The following is a 22,500-nucleotide window of genomic DNA, read 5'->3' on the forward strand; positions in this document are numbered from 1 at the left end:
ATTAGCAGCTATTTTTAAGAATTTAGGAAGTAAGTTATCAACTGATGGAGAGCATCTTTTTAGTTTGGTCAGAAGTAATTTGATATAGGATGTGGGGACAGGTTTAAGAGAGAAGGTGGGAGAACTAGTAGTGATTTGTGGTGGGGGTATACAGTAGTATCGGTTTTGGTGAGGTTACGGATAGAGGTGATGAAGATGGAATTTAGAAGCATAGCTGTCGTACTAGGGGATCTGTCTGGGCAGGGAATAGGGGAAGATGAGCTGCCAGGATGCAACAACTTGTTAACAGACTGACAGAATTTTGGGGGATTGGAGTGAGGATTGTTAAGTAGTTTATGGAAAAAATTTTGTTTGTCAAGGTTGACTTGTTCCAGGATTTTTGCCACTGAATTTAAGATCACAGTAGACCTATAACTGTTGGGTTCAACTAGTGTTACCATTTTGAGAAGAACTATAATTTGAGCTTCTTTCCACAAGGTAGGCAACACACCAGCACATATTCTCCTGTTCACCAAAATAATCAGAGGAATGGCCAGTGAATATGAAGCTGGTATACCACTGGATTCCTCAGAACTGGAACTTCTGATTTATTTTATTTTATTTGCATTTATTTTCTGGGTGGAGTGCTGATCTCCATGGACCTTTTTCAGACTCAGCAAAAGAGAAGTGTCTGGTTAAGTCATGCAGTTTAGCAATGGAGGCAGAGGGATTCAAACCTTGGACCACTGGACCACAGGAAACAGCTTGTTAACAGCACCTTAATCCTCTAAGCCAAATTTTGGGCAAGAACTTTCTTAATGAGAAGCTAGCTACGCACTTTCCTGAGATGGAAATTGTTTCGGCTGTCACTCTATGACTATCAGAACTGACATGCATGACCAGTAAATGACATTTGGCACTACCATTTTAAAGCAATTTCTAAGTAGTTCAGCAGTCTCCTTCTTGGTAGCACTTTAGAAAGAAAATGGTGTAGAGTGCTTGCCAGCATAGATTCATTTATTTATACTACTTCAAAAGGATTTGGGAACAGTCAAGCTATATTGTTCTCTTTAATAAACTACTTCTTGCAGGCATTTCTGAGTTTCAGTGTACTGGTAGAAAAGATACATGGGAACTGTTCAAAAGCTATTCACCCATCCCAATGTTTCTGCAGGAAGGGTTTATAAAATGGCTGTTTACTCTCCTTTGCTTGTGGTACTATTTTTTTATTGTAAATGCAGTTATTGCTGTTGTTTTCAAGAGTGATTTAGAAACATATCTCAGGTCAAGTTTTAGCCAATGAGATTTGGGGGGTTTATGTAGCTATGGTATAATATATAATGTAACTGTATGTATATATATATATATATATATATATATATATATATATATATATATATATATGTGTGTGTGTGTGTGTGTGTATATATATATATATATATATATATATATATATATATATATATATATATATATATATATATATATATATATATATATATATATATATATATAACTATATATATATATATATATATATATATATATATGTGTATATAGATAGATATATATAGATATACACACACACACACATATATACATATATATATATATATATATATACATAAATATGTGTGCATATAAATACACACACACACACACACACACACACACACACACACACACACACACACACACACACACACACACATAATAATATGTAATAAAACAGCTAGAAAAACAAAAAAGAACACAACCATCCAGCCCTCTACAAGTCATAAACCAGCTGTACTTACTAACAACCACTCTGTTACTTCTAACATTAGCAACTAATATCACCTCTTACCACTCCAGTGTAAATGAACCCTTTCCTTCCCACTCCACTGCAAATAGTTGCCCTCTAACACCAAAACCAGTAAACATCCCTATATGTAGCTCCATCTTCAATATCACAACTCTACACCATACGCAGTTCTCCCTTCTCCCTCACCCAAACATACCCAGCATCTCTCAGAACTATGATAAACACAGTCAGATTCTGGAAAACTCTAGTCAACATCGCATTCAGGTTAACTTTCCATGGGGACATTCACCCAAACCTTGGCCCAACACATAAACCATTCAACTCAACGTCACAAAATGCCATTCAATCCCAACCTCCTCAATTTACAATCATTCATCCTAGGGACAAATCTGATATTTTATTTTGAAATATTAAGATAAGAAGCGTCAACAACAAAATCCAGGATCTGCATGCTAACCTCTCCCTATACTCCCCTGACACTGTACTACTCACCGAAACCTGGCTAAAACCCATCACGTCCAGCAATGAAATTCATCCACCAGTATATAATATCATACGTACAGACAGAATTGGCAAAAGAGGAACAGGCATGGCAGTGCTCTTTAAAAGCTACCTCTCTATAGAGACTTTAGATGAAAAAAAACAAAACCTTAACAATGCAGAGGTAGTTTTTGCTAAATTAAACCTTAACCCCAAAAAACATACATACATAATAGTTATCTATATGCCACCGGGGGATAATATCCAAATATTAGAAAATATACTACACTGGAGCGGTACAAAATTACCTCAAGAAACAACTGTTATGGGAGGCTTCAATGTAGTCTAGTTAGACTGTAACTCTCCAAACGCCAAAAATTGCATCAGCCTGCACAGATTCACTCTACACATCCAGTCACCGACTAGGATTAATAAGCCATCCAACAAACACTCCTCTCTAGATTGGATATTAACAAATAGACCAGCTCTCTACTCCTACTCTGGCTGTCTTCCAGGCAGTCTCATTGACCACTACCCAACCTATTTACTTAGAAAATGTGCTAACACAACTAAACAAATTATATTTAAACAAATAAGGAACAGGAAGCAATTGAATCCCAACATCCTCATAGATTTACTCAAACACTGCAACTAGACACCACTGAAACTTCTGCCCCTAAAGGAAGTTATTAATTACTTTAACTCTGCCTTCCTGTCTACATTAAATTCTCAGGCCCCTAGCAGAAATATATGTGTGAAATCAAACTATGTCCCATGGTTAACAAAAGAAACACAATCATTACTTAAATCTAGAGACAAGGCTTGGGCAAACCGGACCAAAACAATGTCCCAAATCACACTGCAGGAACTTCAAAACAAAGCAACACAGTGAATTAAGCAGGACAAAATAAATTACTACTCAGAAATACAATCTAAGCACCTCAATAACCTGCAAAAATTCTGGACAGCTATAAATAATATACTTCTACCAGGCAAAGTCAGTACACCCCCTCCCACCACTAATAATAATAGTGACAACATTGCCACTCACTAGCACTGTCCAGCAATCCAACCCCTTACCTGTCAGAACTACCACCTTCTCTTACAATATTAAATCCAGCTTCTCCCAGCAGCCTGCAGAAAATTACTTAAAAAGCTAAAACCCACCACATTAGCTGCTGACAACTTACCTGGCAATAAAACTAACAACAGATGGAATAGCCTATCCAATATCAATCCTTATCAATAGATCTATGGCAGAACAACAAGTCCCTCTCATTTGGAAAACCACACACATTACACCTCTACATAAAGGTGGCTGTTCAACTGATCTCACTAACTACCGACCTATCACAATTTTATCACCACTATCCAAAATACCATAGAGGGTCATTCACAAGCAAGTTACTGACTACCTACATAATAACAAGCTTCTGACCAATACTCAGCAGGGCTTTCGATCATTTCATAGTACATCCACTGCTCTAATGTCTTTCACTAATACTGTTGATTATCGCAGGAACAACAATAATTATGTATCCTCTATCTTCCTTGACCTCTCAAAAGCCTTTGATATGGTTTCTCATATAAAACTTCTAAATGTACTTTCTGAACTAAACTTCTGTCAGTCTTCCCTTGCCTAATTCCAGGATTACCTTACTGGACGCCAGCACGCAGTCTCATGAAAATAGACTTATAGGTGTCCCGTAAGGCTCAGTCTTAGACCCACTCCACGTCGTAACCCCATAAGCCTCTTTCTTCCAATATTCAGATGATTCGACAGTGATATGTGCTGCTTCCTCTATTCAAGAACTTCGACATTTAACACAGCAATCCTTTCTAGCAGTAGAGACCTGGCTTACAAAGTTCAGACTAATTTTAAACCCCCAAACAAACAAACTTATGATTTTCCAACCCACTAAATCAGCCTCACCCACTTATACTTTCAACATGTTATCAAAAAATAACACCATCATCTCACCATTGCCACATACCAAACTTTTATGAGTCAAAACAGATAGCAACTTAAAATTTGATATTCACATTTCCCTGACAGTAAAAAAAAGTACACAAAAAACTCAGAACACTGAATAGGAAGAAACACTACTTAACTAAAAATACTAAAGCTACCATTGCCCAATCTCACTTAATCTACACTCTACTGTATGCAGCTCCCATTCTTAAAATCTAAAAAAATCAGAGCTAGCAAACTTTAATCCTGTTACAACAAGATTGCCAGATATGCTACAAACATATCAGCTAGAGCTCACCATTGTATACCACTCAAATAACTCAACTGGCTACAGCTCCCCCACCTCCTTCACTACCACCAATTAACCATGGCCCATAAAAAACTCAATGAACCTGAGAAAACACCTGCCCTACAAACATTACTTCAACCTTATGCTAATAACAGAACCATGCGCTCCACTAATAAACACCACATAAAAATGAATATAACCAAAAACCAAGCAGGAGATTCCCTTTTCTCAAATGATATAGGAAAACACTGGAATGCATTACCTGACAATATCCCATCAGTCGCACCACTAGCCTAGTTTAAAACAACACTAAAAATTCACTTACTCGATAAATGACTGTGTCCTTGCTCTACCCAGACTAATCTTTCCCTCTAACTATGCTACTACCTCTGCCTCACCTACTGACTAAACTAATCTCCTTCTGTCAATTCTATTACTATGCCTCTTGCCTCCAACATTACACAGTACTATGCCTCGGTATAGCTGATATCATATTAGACTAGAAGTTTCAATTCCCTTGCAAACTACACCCAGAAACATAATGTAATATTAGTCTCTCTATCTATTTACATAGAAATACATTGTCTCTCTACTTATTATTCAATCTTTTGTTGTTTGAGTTGCTTAAAACCCATCATGTGTTATCTATTCTTATTAATCCAGTAGTTAGCCTTTGACTATAGCTGCTGTCCAAATTTTGTCTAAGATAGTTTGTTAATGTCTTTGTCCAATGAATAGTACTATTAAAATGTTTTACTGCATGTTCAATGTTGAGCTTTTCTCCCGGGCCTCTGCTGAAGAAGGACATGTGTCCAGTCAGACTTTCCCAGTAAACAAATGTAAAATAAATAAATAAACAAATAAAATAAAAAAAAAAATATATATATATATATATATATATATATATATATATATATATATATGTGTATGTATATAAATAAATATATATATATATATATATATATATATATATATATATATACACACACACACACACACACACACACACACACACACACACACACACACACACACACACACATATCCATATATACATCCAGAACTAGTAGTATCAGTATGCTAGCCTTTATATGAATTTTCTGGGTCTATGTTCACACATCAAAAAAAATTACAGCGAATGGCTACTAATCAAACATTAAACAATGAAAATTAACATTCCAAACATGCTTAACAGTGAAAATAAATCATCAAATGGCCATAGCTGGCCAACAACCAGAAAGTACCGCAATGCATAACGTAAGCAAAGGGACCTTTTTTATATTTGCCCAATTCCGATCTTGGAGTTGTGTATATATATATATATGTATATATATATATATATATATATATATATATATATATATATATGTAGTTGGGGGGTGTGGGGGACAAGATGTTGGCCAGCTATGGACATTCGATGAATTATTTTTCATTGTTAAGCTTTTTCAGAATGTTAAACTTTTGCTGTTTAACGTTCGATTAGTAGCCATTCGCTGCAATTTTTTTTGATGCCCGAACATAGACCCAAATTTTCCCGCTGTAAAAGTGAAGAAAATTACAGTGCTCTTGGCATATGTAAATAAACTGCACTGAATCTCTGTAAATGAATATTACTATATCGACATTTCTGGGACAGTTTCAGGTAAAACATAGTGCTTATGTTTTCTGTAATCCCACTGCCTCATGATCCAAACTACACCCTGGAAAGTAAAGCAGCAGAAGTTCTTTTTTTCTGTGAACTGTGCTGTAATGAGGCAACTCTGCTGTTTCTTGAGAGTCCCCAAACCTGCTGTAATTTATCTCATTGTGGGCAGTAACTCAGTAGCTCCTCCAGAGGCATCAGAGGCATCACAGCAACAAACTTATTGTACTTGCTTAGTTAGGCAAAGCTAGAGAAATAAAATACATTGTGAAACAACATGAACTATTGCAGTATGATATATATACAGAAAAGAAACATACCTGTGATTGGAGCAAATTAATTTTGTAGTCATGGCTTCTAAGAGCTGTAAGTTGCCTTTCCAATTCCTGCTTGCTGTGGAGAAGTTCTAGTTCTTTCTGAGAGAAATCTCTATCAGCATGCTCCTTTAACTTCTTCAGAGTTACAGTTTCTTCTAACAGTGATTGTTTCTCCTTAGCATACATTTCTAAGCAAAATGACAAACCGAAACAAAAGGCACTGCAGTGAGCATTCTAAAGATGGATGAAAGTCATAAACATTGTTGCCAGAAAAGGTGGCCACATTATTTATTTTATTTTATTTTTATTTTAATTTGTTTTCTGGGGAGAGCACTGATCTCGACGGACCTTTGTCGTACTCAGTCCAGAAGCTGTGTCTGGTTAAATGACTTGCTCAAATTCACAATCGCCATCAGCATTGTTTCTGTTCTAATCATGTAGATATGGACTAATTTGTTGTCATACAACAATGCATTATTGGTATCTGCATTATGCTATAAGACTGATTAACTAGGAACTGTAATTAATATCAGGTAATTACTAATGCAGCTGAGTCTGTGATGCAGAGGATAAAGCCCTCACTATGACCCAGGAAACATGGGTTCAAACAGCGCTGCCAGTCACTGAGGAGCCTGTCTGGCAGGACAAGAATGAGTTTTGAAATACCAGCTCACCCTTCTTTGGGATAGGACAGGGACTGTGTCTCAGAATATGCCTCAGGTTGGGAGCATAGTGACTGGGGTAGCTGACTGTGGTGTCACCTGTTTAGAAGTATATTATCCATATTTATTGATTTAGGCAGTTAGTACTAGCTACTCATGTGATAATGGGATCTACAGTAGCATATCACTACCAAGTGAGTAGCAGACTAACAGCTAAAGCCTATGGCTAGATCTTGACCCAAGTATTTTCATGCATACTGATGACTAGTAAACATTACCTCCTTATAGTGCTTCCTTAGATCTGCTCCCTCACCTTCCCAAAGTTGTTTGATACTAAAAGGCAATATTTGTGGCTGCTATCTAGATTACTTACAGCACTCTAATAACCACTGAGCATTACCTGCTTATAGTGCTTCCTTGAATCAGCAGCACCTCAAAGTTGATGGATGCTAAAAGGCAGTCTTTGTGACTATTATTTAGACTGCATGACCTGCCTACAGCACTTTCTTGATTAGCTGCCCCCAAATCTACTGCCAGCATGCTACCATCAGGTCCTTGAATGTGACTTAATTTGTTCACTGTGTGTCCACTGTGTAGCCTATGGCAAGTTGTGACTCTCTTTTGGGAAACATACAGTTTAGCAGTTATTTGTTACAGATTGTCCTGTTATACCCTTCTCTAATGTAATGCAGGCAGTGACATAATAATTATACTCTAAAGTAGCACTGCTCTTGCCTGAAATATGTGCCTACAGGCAGTACGGAGACTGGGGATGGTGTGATATACTAAACACCAGGGCATTATAGATAAGTGCCTTAATGGCACTTTAAATACTATATGGATGGGGGAAAACAGGAGGGCAGACAGGTTAGGAACTGGTGTGCGTGTGTGTGTGTGTGTGTGTGTGTGTGTGTGTGTGTGTGTGTGTGTGTGTGTGTGTGTGTGTGTGTGTGTGTGTGTGTGTGTGTATGTATGTGTGTGTGTCTGTGTGTGTGTGTGTGTGTGTGTGTGTGTGTGTGTGTGTGTGTGTGTGTGTGTGTGTGTGTGCGCGCGCGCACGCATGTGTGTTTATATTTGTGCATGTGATAGAGTGATGGAGGTAATGCCATTGCCTAAACGAGAAGCTGTTTACTACCATGATCTGTATTTGCACATTGTAGTAGCAAATATAATTCAGAGACATGTAAATTACCTGATAATGAGGTCTTACCTCATTGTAGATAACATGTCTCTGAACAGGAAATGGGTACAATGTGGGAGAAGGGCATTTTTAGCACCAGACATACTGCTCACACTTTGCACATTAACTGGCCAAACCCAAAATCAACACATTATTTAACTTAACAAGATGTTAACCAAGTAATACAACAGCAGACAAGACTACACTAAATATTGGGTAGACATATTACAGTAGGCTACATATTAAACAGTTAACAATAATAATATATTCAAAGCAGATATAGTCCCCGACACTATTATCATTCGCAGTCCAACTTACATAAAATAGGAAACATCAAAACTACACAAACAAATGCTATACTAAAAGTACAACTTTGCAGTTGGAGACATTAAAATATTGCCTCTGGATGACAAGTCCCAAATTTGAATCAAACATTTTATTAGTTCTCTCAACATAATACCGCTCTTCAGTTCCAATAGCAGTAGGAAAAATAGGATTATTAAAAAAGAATTTATAACTACACTTAAATATACAACCAAAATGGGTAACCCCATATAAACTGCAGAAGGAGGCAATTCTGAGGACATTGTGGGGAGCTGAGAAAACTACTCTTGGTTAACATCAAAGACTGAAGCAATACTGATTTCATCAACTTTAATTTTGCCCTGATTTAAGAATGGGGTCCATTCCCATTATGGCATGTAAAAAGCTAAACATTTGGAGAAATTAAACTGGAAAAAAAGAGCTAAATCTTTTTTGTCAGTACCATAACTGTTAAGTATAAAACAAATAACAACACAATTTGTAAGATTACTTGGAAACAGTGAGAAAAACGCCAATCACCATCAACCATGCAGCAGTATAAATTACTATGAAATCAAGCCAAAGGTCAAATATTTAAAGATAAGAAAATGTACTTCACCTCTTTACAATCCTCCTATAAAACAAATTCTAAGAACTTCTGAAATTCAGTTAACAAACTGATCTTACCCGGCAATAATCCCTAACCTAACCCATTAATAGACAACAATGACTACTTAGTATACAATGAACTCTTATTTTAAACAAGTTATCTCAATAAAAAATGTATTAACCAATATCAGTTTCTGCTCAAACCTCAATACTGTACCTGGTAACCCAGTTTAAAAAATACTTAACCAACCCTTTTAGTATCTGGCAATATACCAGGAGAATATCTAACTATAGCTAAAGAAACAATTGCCTAATGTATCACAATACAATACAATCAACAGAACGATAATGGAAAACTACATTCCAAACATTTGGGAAAAACATCACATACCACCCCATTACAGAAATGTGGTACATCACTAGAATTACCCATTTATAGACCTACTGCTGTCTTATTACCCACACCAAAATATTAGAAATGTACATACCAGAAACAGCTACTTTATTTATTTATTTTATTTTACATTTGTTGATCGGGATAGTTCAACTGGATATATGTCCATTTTCAGCGGAGGTCCAGGGAGAAAAGCTCCAAGATAATAATACACATTGAACATTTAGTAAATGCTAGTTTCAAGCAGATTACAGTCATAAGCAATACCAGCATTTAGCACATATAGTACTAACTTATTATAAAACACTTTACAAAACATAACATTATTTTCAAAGTTATATATACATAGCATTACATTCAGGTTTAAGACACATTGAGCAGCAGTTATACAATTGACCCTTCCTGAAATGGAGTGGTAGAAAAAAGTTAGAAGTAGTTGAAGGTAAGTCACCTAAGAAATAGACAGGTCACTAGTCAGGGTTAGTGCAAGGACATAACCAATGAGTTTTGAAGTATTTCTTGAGTTTGTTTTTGAATTGAGTTAGTGAGGGTTCTAGCGTCAAGTCAGCTGGGAGTCTGTTCGATGTTTTTCCAACAGAGTTTGCAAACAGAGAGTCCCCAGCTGAGTAGTTGGATTTGTATGTTTGAACTAGGAGTCAAGTGGATGATCGCAGTGGCCGGGTGCTGGTGTACAGACTGATAAATTTTTTTAATGCAAGTATATTTTCTGGTTGGTAAAGGACTTTATGTGCCACTATTAGCAGGTTGAACTGCAGTAGGCTTGACAGTTCAAGCCATCCTAGGCGATTTAGGTTGTGACAGTGGTGTGTCCGGTAGGCTGTACCAGTAGCAAATCTGGCAATGTGGTTATAGAAGGATGATAGTTTATTAAGATCTGTTTTGTTTAAGTTGGAGAATAGAGGTGAGGTGTAGAGAAGAGTTGATAGTAGATGGGAATAGGCAATTGCAGTTCTAGCAAGTGGGGTAAGGAAAGGTTTGATTCTGTCAATAGAGCCACATTTTTTATTAATGGTTTTGATAGTTTGATTGATATGCGCATCAAACTTCAGGTTGTTATCAGCTATGACACCCAGTAATTTAGTTTTGGCTTCTGGGGAGATGATAGTGCCATTGTTAGCGGTTATGTTGAAGGATGGCAGGGGGGTCCTGCATATGGGGTAGAAGAGGAGCAGCTTAGTTTTGTTGGGGTTTAGGATTAGATTTTGATTGGAGAGCCATTTTTCCACTGTATTGAAGGTATTTTGGGTTAATGTGAATAAAGCAGCTGGTGAGGTGTCAGAACAAATGAAGGTGGAGTCATCTGCATATTGAATGCAGGTCGTTGATAAAGATGGAGAAAAGAAGGTGTCCTAGTATCAAGCCCTGGGGGACTCCTAATGTGATGAGTAGGCGAGATGATAGCTTGTCCTGCCATAGGACTGCCTGTTGCCTGCCCTGCAGGTAGGATTAAAAGCAATGGAATGCATGGTTGTTTAAGGAGAAGGCCTTCAAGGTATTTATAAGCATTTTGTGGTCAAACATGTCAAAAGCCTTGGATAGATCTAGAAAGAGTGCTGAGGATAGTTTGTTATTATTGCGGTTGTGGTTAATGACGCTAAAGAAAGAAAGGAGGGCAGAAGTAGTACTGTGGTGTGGCTTAAAGCCATGCTGAAAGTTGGACAACAGCTTGTTCTGTGTGAGGTAGTGCATGAGCTGTATGTGTACACACTTCTCCATAATTTTAGCTAGAGGTGACAGAATAGCTATGGGTCTAAAGTTTTACAGTTCAGTGGTACTGCCTCCTTTATGGAGAGGTATAACATGGGAGATTTTCCATATAGTGGGTACAGTAGCTTTAGATATAGTGCTGTTGATCAAGATTGAGATAGGGTATGCTATGGTGTCAGCAGCCTTTTGCAGATAGTCTGGTAGGAGGAGGTCGGCAGCCAGGGTGGTGGGTCTTAGTTTCTTAAGTAGGGCATGAATAAGTTGAGTAGGAACAGATTGGAAGGTAAAGTATGTTTGGGTACTGGGTGCGGCTGCATTAGAATGAGAGACATTGGGAAAGAGTTGGCTGGCTATAGACTGGATAGTCTCTGTGAAGAAGCTGTTGAAGTTATTAGCAATGTCTACTGGGGATTTTTGTTGGGAAGCTCAGGAGGGTGGAGTGGTAGTTTGGCCTGGGTGGAGTAGTTTGTTTATTCCTGCCTAGAACTTTTGAGGTTTGTTTTGGTGTTTTTGTAGTAGATGGTACCAGTGGTTCTTTTTGTCTAAGGTTATGGATTTTTTGGTGTCATTCTTTAGCTGTCTGAATCTTAGTTGATCAAATAGGGCTTTTGTTTTTTGGTAGGTGGCCCATGCTTTGTTTCTGAGTGAAATTTTGGTTTTGGTATCTTTAGAAAGCCATGGTGCAATATTAACTTTGGTTCTAATAGAGCGGCTGGGAGCATGGGAGTTAAGAATAGCAAGGAATTTGGTGTTAAAGTATGCTATTGCTTCATCTAGGGGAGACTTTTTAGTACTGACCAGTTGCATGCCTTAAGTTCACTTTGAAACTTGGTGAGAATAAAATTCTTGTTTAGCTGTCTTACAATAAATAATTTACTATGCCATACACAGCATGGTTTTCTCCCTGCTCATGGCACAGAAAATGCAGTGCTTACTTTCTTCAACACAATTAACTAACAAGGAAGTGAAGTTCAATCAGTAGCTGCCTTGTTTCTAGAGTTATCTAAAGCCTTTGATACTGTGGCTCACCTATTATGTATTAGAAGATTAGCTTGTCTAGGTCCAAGTAAAAATATAACACGCTGGTTTACACACTACCTCGCTAAGATCTCAAAGCATTTATTCAAAAATACTTACTTATTCCATTTTCCTAAAAATCCCTGTACCTGAAGAAGAAATACTAGGTCCCATACTGTTCAGGATATTTATAAATTACTTACACAGAATTATTACAAATGTCTCTGTTGTCTAATACACTAATGATATATCCCTTATATGCTCAGCAAACACAATAAATCACCCCAAAACAATCATCCACTAGTCAGTGGTCACTAATGAAAACTTGATGAGTGCAACAGAATACAAATTAAACCAAGTAAGTTCTTTTTGTTACACAATCTGTGAAAAAAGAAAGCATAGACTTCAAAGTATCAGTATACAAAATGTATGCCCTACTAAACTACTAGGGTTTACTGTAGGTCATACCCTGAACTTATGGGCCTCACACGGAACATACAATATCCAAAGAACAAACAAACAAAAAACAAATGATTTATAAAATAAAACTTTACTTAACAGACCAAGCTAAAATATTTACTACTAAGGCATTGCCACTTTCAACCCTCCTATATGCATCTTTTAGTCTACATTTTTAAAAATATACTGAAATATAACTTATACAAATTAGAACAAGCCTAAAACAAAATGGCTAAATTTGCAGCTAAGTATTCAAACAAAACAAGCATTTCCTTGCATTTGAACAGTCAAACTGGCTAAAATTGCAAAATTAATTAAATTACTCCCAAGTTAACCTGAAATATACTATGCAAACCAGGAAAATACTGATATCAAAAATCTCATTGAAAGATAAAAAAGAAAAAAAAAACAGACCTTTAAGATGCCTTAATTTAACTAAGTAATCACAGTAAGATTCAACAATAATTGTGATGATTCATGATTCTTTGTGTATAATGAACATAGCTAAACAAAGGAACTCCATTCTACCTTATATTCGGATAGAACCCAGCTTCAAATAATTTTCTACTAAACTCAAACAATATCTAATATCCTCCTGGAGCTGTTTTGCAAGTGCTGAAGAGATCAGTTATAACTCTTCTTAACCAACAATTCTAATATTCTTACTACTGTTGCAGCTAGCTCTCAAACAGGAAAATCCAGTAACATATATAGCAATAATAACAACAATAATAATAATAATAACTTAAAAAAACAATGAATTTTCCTACCTAACTTCTAATACATTTCAAATTAACTCTCTTACCTCATTTCTAATGCATTTCATGTTATACTTTTTTGCTGTACTTCTCAAAATTCCCATTGATCTTTATTTCCTTTTCACACTGAATAACAAACTTATATGATATCGTAAATAAGTACATATTTAATTGCATTTTATATATGTCCAACAAAATGTGAGCCATTAAATCAGAAAGGGATTCTGCATCTCATTCTTCTGATAATAAGGTTTATACTGAGACTGCCAGTGAAACATTTTCCAATGTTCCAAAGGAAAATGCTTAAGAGACAGAAAAAAGCACGGGAGCTAACTAGAAGAATCAGAAGTCCCTTAGACTTGAACCAGAGTCTGGAGTTGGGAGATGGAGATTAAGAGGGAAAAGACCAGCAACACTGAAATTAGTGAATAAAATGTGACTATATAGCAACAATCATATTTGTGAAATATGGCTTTACAAGAAAAAGTATCTGAGAAAGATTGGACTTTGGTTGACTTTGTTAAACTTGTGGGGGACTCAAAGGCACATTCCCCACTTTATGTCATTAATGTTTGGAAGGACACTAAAGGGGTAAAAAGTAACTGTAAGTAAAAGAATTTTTATTCGTAACAGTATTTATATAAAACATTTAATGGTATGACCTGCATGTTGTATAGTAAAGCATTTTAGTGATTGTTGTTCATGATAAATATACTACAGTAAACAAGTACTTTTTCTTTCTTTGTTAGTTATAAGAAATGTAGGCATTACAATGTGAAAAGAGAAGAAAAGCTGGACAAAAGCATGTTTAAATTCATAGACTGTAGTCTTGAACTGCTGGTCTGTAGGATGGGGTGTAAAAGTGCACTGATTATAGTATATGTAGAGTTGAGATGTTTTCTTTTACTTTTGCATAGGTGAATATCTGGATTAATGCCCTTAGCTTAATCTAATATTTTTTTTACTGAAAGTGAGTGGGCTTTAAAAGCAAGAGATCACTGTGAATGTAACGAATAATTTTCCTTTAGCAAATAAATCTTCAGTGTGAGTTGAGAAGTCTGAAGCTGAAGGCAGCTATACATTCTATTCTTATATTTCTATGGAAACAAGTTGACTACAACTGAAGGCAATATACCTCAAAATTTCTGGGCATTGTCTGAGGAGAGAAATGTAAAATTAAAAGGTAGAAAGGCAAGCAGCTTAGTAAAAAATACATTTTGACATTATTAAAAGTAAATAAGACAGAGCAGCTTTTCTAGTCCCTACATTATTCGATGCATTTACTAATACAGTATATAATTTAGTTTTATTCTAAGATAGTCAGTGCACTTTTTCTTAAGGCTAAAAGTTAATGTTTTCTGAAAGCATATAAGATTTTTCATATCTGGGAAGGGAATAAAGATAAGACAAGAACAGACAGCAATTACTGTAAGTAGGAGCACAGGCTGTAAAATTTGTCTTAGCATGGATAATCTTAATTTTAGGATAGTTATGCCTTTTGGTGCAGCTGTCAATTTGAGCCAATTGTTCCTATCAGGAAGTGTTTGTTTTAAGTTAACGGGTTCTAGAGGTGTTCTGGGAGTGTGTTTTTTTTTCTTTGAGGGCTTTCATTAAAACAAAAAGTCATGTAAAATGTGACATGTTAAAATGGAGAAGAGAAGTAACAACTGTATATTGGATCTATCTCCCAAACATTAGTGGATGTATGCAACACAAAGACTGGAAACAGACATTTATGAAAACTGTCATCAATAATAGAATGGCGTAATAACTTCTTATCATAATGGTTACACTGTCCATATTGTTTTGGAATGTGAATGGCCGCACAGGTGCAGACTAAAAGGTAAGCATACTGAATTATATTAAGAAATGCAGATTTCAAATAGCAATGTTACAGGAGACACATTTGGAAAGAGCATATGAATTTGATAAAGGATTTCAGGATGGCTATTAAGCAGAATATCAGGTACAAAGGAAAAGGGGACTACTAATATTAACTGCTACAGGAGCTCCAATAGTGATAGAAGAGGGAAAAAAATAATAATGATAGAGTTGTGGTAGTAAGGGGCTACTGGCAAGGGAGGAGATTAATGCTGACATGTATTTATATTCCACCTAAAACTGCTATTATGGATCTTAAGAACATTTCGGGACAATTAGTCAGTTTTCAGCAGAGAATATTATTTATGGGTGGGAACTGAAACTTGATTTGCAACTGTGAGGATGTATCTGGGGAACCTAGAAGAGAAAATATAACAAAAGAGGGTAAATAAGACATGAATTCCGTAGTAGGACCTCAGAGAGAATTTACATATTATTCCCCAAAGTACAATAACTGGGCTAGCCTAGACAGAAATTATATTTTGCAGGATCATGTGCATTTAATCGAAAGCTTTGACACACATCAGTAACTATTTCAAATCTGTGCCAATAACAACTAAGATCAAAATGCAGGGTAATGTAAAAATAAGAAACTGGAGCTTTCCCAACTACCTGTTAAAATGAGAGGAATATAAGGAATAGGTAGGCAGTTTCTAGGGAAGATAGAAACTACTTCAGGAGGTATAATAGCGAATGGGATATAATGAAAGTAGAGCTTAAGAATAGGGTTGGATAGAAATAATAGAAATAGATATGATTAAGACATAGGAATTATTTAGAAGGGCTGACAAAGGTCAACTTATTGCAGAATAAGGGGAATCTCAGAGAACAAAAAGATATGCAGCTGCAGAGTGCTAAAGAGAAAATAAGGGAATATCTGGATAATATGCACAAGTTACAAAAGACTGCTGTTAAGCAACTGTTTTTTTAATAATAACTCCATATCACAAAAAAAAAATTTAGCACAAAAACGTAGGCAGCAGAAGGTAGAAAGGGATGCTGCTAAACTTAAGGAGCCTATAACAAGAAAATTAACCAGAGATCCTGTTGAGGTATTAGAGATATTTTGGAAATTTTATGGAATTTTATATAAATCAGAGAAATGTGGAAATCAAGAAAAAGCACAAATGAAAATATTATTGTAACACTTAAGTGTGCCAAGGTTTGAGGTAGATGACACTCAACAATTTACAGTTAAGACAGGAGGAGATGAGATCTGCAGGAACGTTTCCAGGAATAGATGGCATTCTTCGGAGGGAAGAAAGTGATAAAAATCTGGAAGGTTTTGTTTAAAAGTATTTTAAAAGGAAGGAAGCACTAACATTCTGAAAGAAAGGTGTGGTGGCACTAATACCTAAAGGTGGTAAAGATCCATCAAACCCAGCTTCATATAGGCCCATTTTAATTTTAAACCATGATTATAAAGTTTTTATGTCTATAATAGCTAAAAGAATGGCAAAGGGGCTGTCAAAATTAATAGATATGAATCAATGTGGTTTTATGGAGGGGAAGCAAACATTTGACAACATTAATAGAACAATGATGATCCAGAGGAAAGCAAAATATAAGAATGTACCACTGGTGATGGTGGGTCTTGATGCAGAGAAAGCAATCAACAGAATAATCTAGGAATTTATGAGTAGGGCAATGGAAGCATTTGCATTCTCTGACATATTAATTTTATTAAGAGGATATATGAGGGATCAGAGGCAAAAATTAAAGTTAGAGGATTCCTCTCTAAGTTGTATCTGAACAGAGGGACCAGGCAGTGGTGTTATTTGAGTTATATTTAAAGCCAATGGTAAAGAAAATAAGAGACTCAGAAATTCATGGATACAATTGGTAGAATAATCAAGAAAAGTTGGCTTTACTTGAAGATGATATTATTTTGTACCTAATAAAACCAGAAAAGGAAATCTTAGTGCTGTGAAGCATTCTAAGATGGTTTCATGTCTTTTTGGGATATAAGATTAGTGAATATAAAACAAATGCTATAGCTGTCAACTGTGTACCCCACACATGAATTGGTTCAGCAATACCCATATTTCTGGAGGCATTATAAAATAATGTATTTAGGAGTATGGATTAAAATACTTGTGTTATGGCAGCTAAGGATATGTGAGAAGAGAGTAAGCAAAAGATAATACAAAAACAGAGAAACTAGAAACTCTTGTTTTTTTACATGGATAGCAAAATACAAGCAGTACAAATCTTTTTAGTCCCTTTAGTTTTATACACAGGTCAGGCATATTTATATCAACCAGAGGATAAGTTGTGGATAGTAACTAATAAAGAGTTGAAGGATTTTATCTGGGAGGGGAAGTACCTACCCAGACTATATGAAGAGAGACATGATTGAGCTTGCTGAATATGTGTCCCAGCCAGGCAGGTATGCCCCTAGACTTAAGCAGCATTCTACCATCACCCAGAATGATGCCTCAATACCAACAGAAAACAATTGGCTTTAACAATTGGCTTTGTTTCTGGTGTCATTCAAGGGGGATCCAGCACCTGATAGCCTGGGAAGATATGATCTATAGACCATGATGCTTTGCCAGAGATGACCTGCATCTGTCTCACTTGGGCTTCAGGCTTCTGGCAAAGGCTGTTGCCCCCCGAGAGCGCCTTTTTTAGGAAAAGTGATGAGGTAAAAACAACCAACTACCAACATAAAAATGTCAACAAAACGCAAATTAAAGGTCATGCTGCTAAACACTAGGAGTCTAAACATGAAACTGCACTCATTTACAAGCATTCATAACCCTGGAAGATGCTGACATTTGCACAGTCACAGAAACCTGGTTCAAAGTTGCACAGAGCACTCCAGCCTTACCTGGTTACTCATCCTATCATACATAGAGATCCCAAACTGTGGGCAGCAAAGCCAAAGGAGATTGAGTTTCAATATGTATTAAAGACATACACTCCTCCAGGCTGGTCAAACAGTATGATGCCCAGGAGACACTCCAGGTGCAGTTAACCATTGACAAGACCCCTATTCAAATCATAGCTAACTACAGGCCCCCAAATTTGACTCAAGATGCCCATTATGCCTATCTAGACCTCTTCAAATCTATCAAGATTCAACCCTTTACCCTGATCCTGGGTGACTTTAACTACCCATAGACTGGAAGAACTACTCATGCCAGAACACAAATGCCCAGAGATTCCTCGATTTTGTCAACGCAAACTCCTTGGAAGAGCTAGTCAATACCCCCACAAGAGGAGATAATATCTTGGACTTGGTATTAACCAACATGAGTAACCACTGCAACATCCATGCAGTATCACCCCCCCTGGAAAGAGTCAATCATAAAGCTGTCACTTTCGAAGTCACCATCTCCCCTGACCCTCCTCTAGCTAGGGTCAAGCAAAATAACTTCTCCAAAGCTGATTACAACCTCCTGAGAGATGGTATAAAAAGCTTCACAGCCCACTCCTCCTCTGTAGGCATTGGCACCAATGTCCAAATCTACACCAAAGTACTATACTAGCATTTATATAGATGTATGGAATCAGGAATACCCAACAGGACAAAATCATCCTTCACAAGGAAGAGTAAACCGGTCTGGTGGACATCTGCAATAAATAAACTCTATAACGAAAGGAAAAAATTGCTGTCCAGGACCAAGAAGGAACAGGTGCCTAATTGGAAGCAATCTCTCCTTAGCTTGAACAAGCAAATAAGAGCACTAGTGAAATCCTCCAAAGCAAACTTTGAGTCCAAATTGACCATATCTACTAGAGACAATCATAAGGTCTCATTCACATATGTCCACAGCCTCAAAAAAAGCACACATATTTGTTCATAACTGGTGGTTAAGGACACCACATACACAAATGCCATAGATATAGCCAACCTGCTGGCTGATAGATTCTGTGAAAACTTCACCCCTCTGTGCCCCCATGAGTAAATCAGGACATCCCCAGTACCTGCCCCATCTCTCTGGGAACAAGTCATCACTGCCCTCTCAAAGGTAAAAAATACAGCCTCCATGGGACCTGATAACATCCAGGCTGCATCCTACATGAACTCAGGCAGGAACTTGCAGCACCATTAGGCTCCCTATTCAACCAAAGCCTGAGTACTGACTTCATCCCAGCTGAGTGGAGGACAACCACTGTCATTCCTCTGCACAAAGGTGGAGTGTCCACCGATCTGGGAAATTATAAACCCATCAGCCTAACTAGCCTGATCTGCAAGGCTATGGAATGGCCCTTAATTCATTTAATATAAAGTGCTTAATGTGAACTAACTAAAGTGTATGCAATTGTAGAAAACACTTTATATTAATAGTCTCGTTGAGACCAGGTACTTGATCAGCTACCAACATAATCTGCCACAAACGTTCTTTGCATTCTAATAAAGTTTTGTAATCTCCACAAAAAATATCAGAATTTTCCTTTTCCAAAACAAAAAATGAAATTTTTTTTTAAATGATTACACCCCATAGCATGACGAGCTAGAGCATTAGATGAATCCCTTTTCTTAATGGCCAAAGCATGTTTATAAATCCTTTTACTTAAAGTTCTAATCATTTTTCCCATATTGAAATTGTCGCAAGAATTGCAAAATGCACAATTTATAAGAGTAGTATTACATGTACAATAGTCTCTAGCCCAAACAATCTTGTCAACATGCTTAAACTCAACAGAGGAAGAATTAATGACATATCTGCACTGCCTGCAGTGCCCACATGAAAAAGTACCTAAAATTTGTGGCCTAACCTGCAAATCACTTTGTGTTCTACTTTCTACAATTGTTTTCATATTAACAATTCTTTTGTACGCAAACAAAGGTTTCTCACCTATATCTTTGGCTAAATCAGGGTTTCCTAACATAACTTTCCAGTTGTCAGAAATAATGGTCTTAATCAAACCAATTTCATTGGTTATAGGAATGGGAAATGCCAGACTATACTTAATGAACCCTAAAGTATCACCACAGGGAGATTGTCCCAGGATCCTGGTGTTTAAATCTTGGATCGACAAAATGGGACTTGCTGAACTGTTTCTCAAAATAATAACTTCGTTAGAAATTCTTTTTAACCATGTGTAATCATACCCCCTCTGAACAAAAAATTGCTAAGTTTGCCAATTTCTATCTTAAATGCTGCTTGATCACTATTCAAATGACTAAGCCATATAAACTGGCCTTTGACAACACCTCTCTTCATATGACTAGGATGTAAGACTGTCCTTGTGAAAGTACTGGTTTACAAACGTAGATTACCTGTAAATATGACTTACAAACTTGCAAATGGAACAATCAAAAGTCAAGTGTACATCTAAAAAGTCAATTTGTTTACCAAAACTTCCAAAAGTAAATCTAAGGAAATTGGTGGTATTATTCAAATGACCCACAAAAGAAAGAAAAGTGGCATAGTCACCCTTCCAGAGAAAAAACTTATCGTCTACATAACGCCTGAAAAACATTATATTCTCGGCTAAGGGATGTCCAATAAGATATTTAAGATCCCACATTGCCATAACTAAACTGCCAAATAAGGGTGCTACTCTAGAGCCCATTGCTACTCCTGAAGTTTGTTGAAACAAACCATTTTCAAACTTGAAAAAGTTATTTTCAAGTACTAACTCCATTAACACACAAATAGTATTAACTTTGGCATTGTCTAAACTAGTGTACAAACGTAAGTACTCTCTTAGAAACTCCAAACCTATGTCTTGATCTATGCAAGTCTATAATGAAGTTACATCAAGGGACGCATAAACAAAAGATGAATTGCTAACTTCAAATTTATTCAAAAGTTCTAATAGGTGCCATGAATCATGTAAACAGAATTGTGATTTCTGAACCACTGGATTAAGAATGTCATCCAACCTTATAGAAATAGGTTCTGTTTTGGAAAAAGCTGCTGACATAATAGGACAAAAAGGGGGGTGTATTTTGTCCTTATGTACCTTCGGAATTCTGAACAGTACAGCCAATTTGGGATATTCAACTTGTAAATAACAATAAGTGGGATTATCTAAACTTCCCTTACTAAATAAATCAAACAGAGCAGTATCAACTCTTAAAACACTTTGATGAATTCAGATGTAACTATCTTATAGCATGTCTCATCCTTCAATATTTCAAAAATAACCTTACTGTATTCTGCTGAATTAACAACTCCAATTGAACCCCCTTTGTCAGCTTTCATTACACATACCTCTTTGTTGGAAGCCAAACTTTTTAAAGCTGACTTTTTCTTATAGGAGAGATTGGGCTTGCTAGTACAAAATGTACATAAATTCCTAAATTGACCTTCATTTACCTTTTCATTTTTCGTTTTGGAAAAGGTAAATTCTGATATTTTTTGTGGAGATTACAAACCTTTGTTAGAATACAAAGAAAGTTTGTGGCAGATTATGTTGGTAGCCGATCAAATACCTGGTTTCAACAAGACTATTAATATAAAGTGTTTTCTACAATTGCACATACTTTAGTTAGTTTACATGAAGCACTTTATATTAAATGAATTAAGGGATTAAAAATGTGTAATATATATATATATATATATATATATATATATATATATATATATAAAATTTATATACTAATTTAGATTGTTTTAAATAACATATAGCATTCTTAAATTATTAATTTCTTTACTGACACTATTGGATGTTTTAAGCCATATGATCTCTTGAATTTTGTATTTAAAAGTGTGATGTGGTTTTGTGGACATTTCTGATGAAGTTCTGATTTTATTAAAAGGAACGAAAGTGCTAAGTTTGGTGTCCGTTTTTTCAGCCTGTTGTCTTCCAGCAGTGTGTGTTTTTTTTTTTTTGGTTACTTATCTCTTTATTCTTCCCTTATAAAGCCTGTTATTGAGTACAGCACCCCTTTCTGCATGTACCTTGCAAAGCACATGCAGCAGCTGGACAGGCCACAGAAGTTCCTCACCAGGAGAATCGAGAGCCTCAAATATCTACCCTACACAGATAGGCTAAAAGCTCTGTCCCTCTACTCAGTTTCATACAGACTCCTCTGAGGTGGCCTCTGTCAGGCATACAAAGCAA

General features: G+C 36.3%; 1 protein-coding gene across 1 annotated transcript in view; it reads right to left on the reverse strand.

Moving 5' to 3' along the window:
- Positions 1-22,500, reverse strand: part of LOC122804958 (cytadherence high molecular weight protein 2-like) — a 699,628-nt gene that overhangs the window by 478,453 nt on the left and 198,675 nt on the right. The window contains exon 4 of the mRNA XM_044075199.1: positions 6,487-6,671. Coding sequence (XP_043931134.1) covers positions 6,487-6,671 — 185 coding nt within the window. The remainder of the gene's footprint in view (positions 1-6,486; positions 6,672-22,500) is intronic.

The sequence above is a fragment of the Protopterus annectens genome, chromosome 1.part1 (assembly GCF_019279795.1).
Source record: "Protopterus annectens isolate FY-2018-M chromosome 1.part1, PAN1.0, whole genome shotgun sequence".
Classification (NCBI taxonomy): Eukaryota; Metazoa; Chordata; order Ceratodontiformes; family Protopteridae; genus Protopterus; species Protopterus annectens.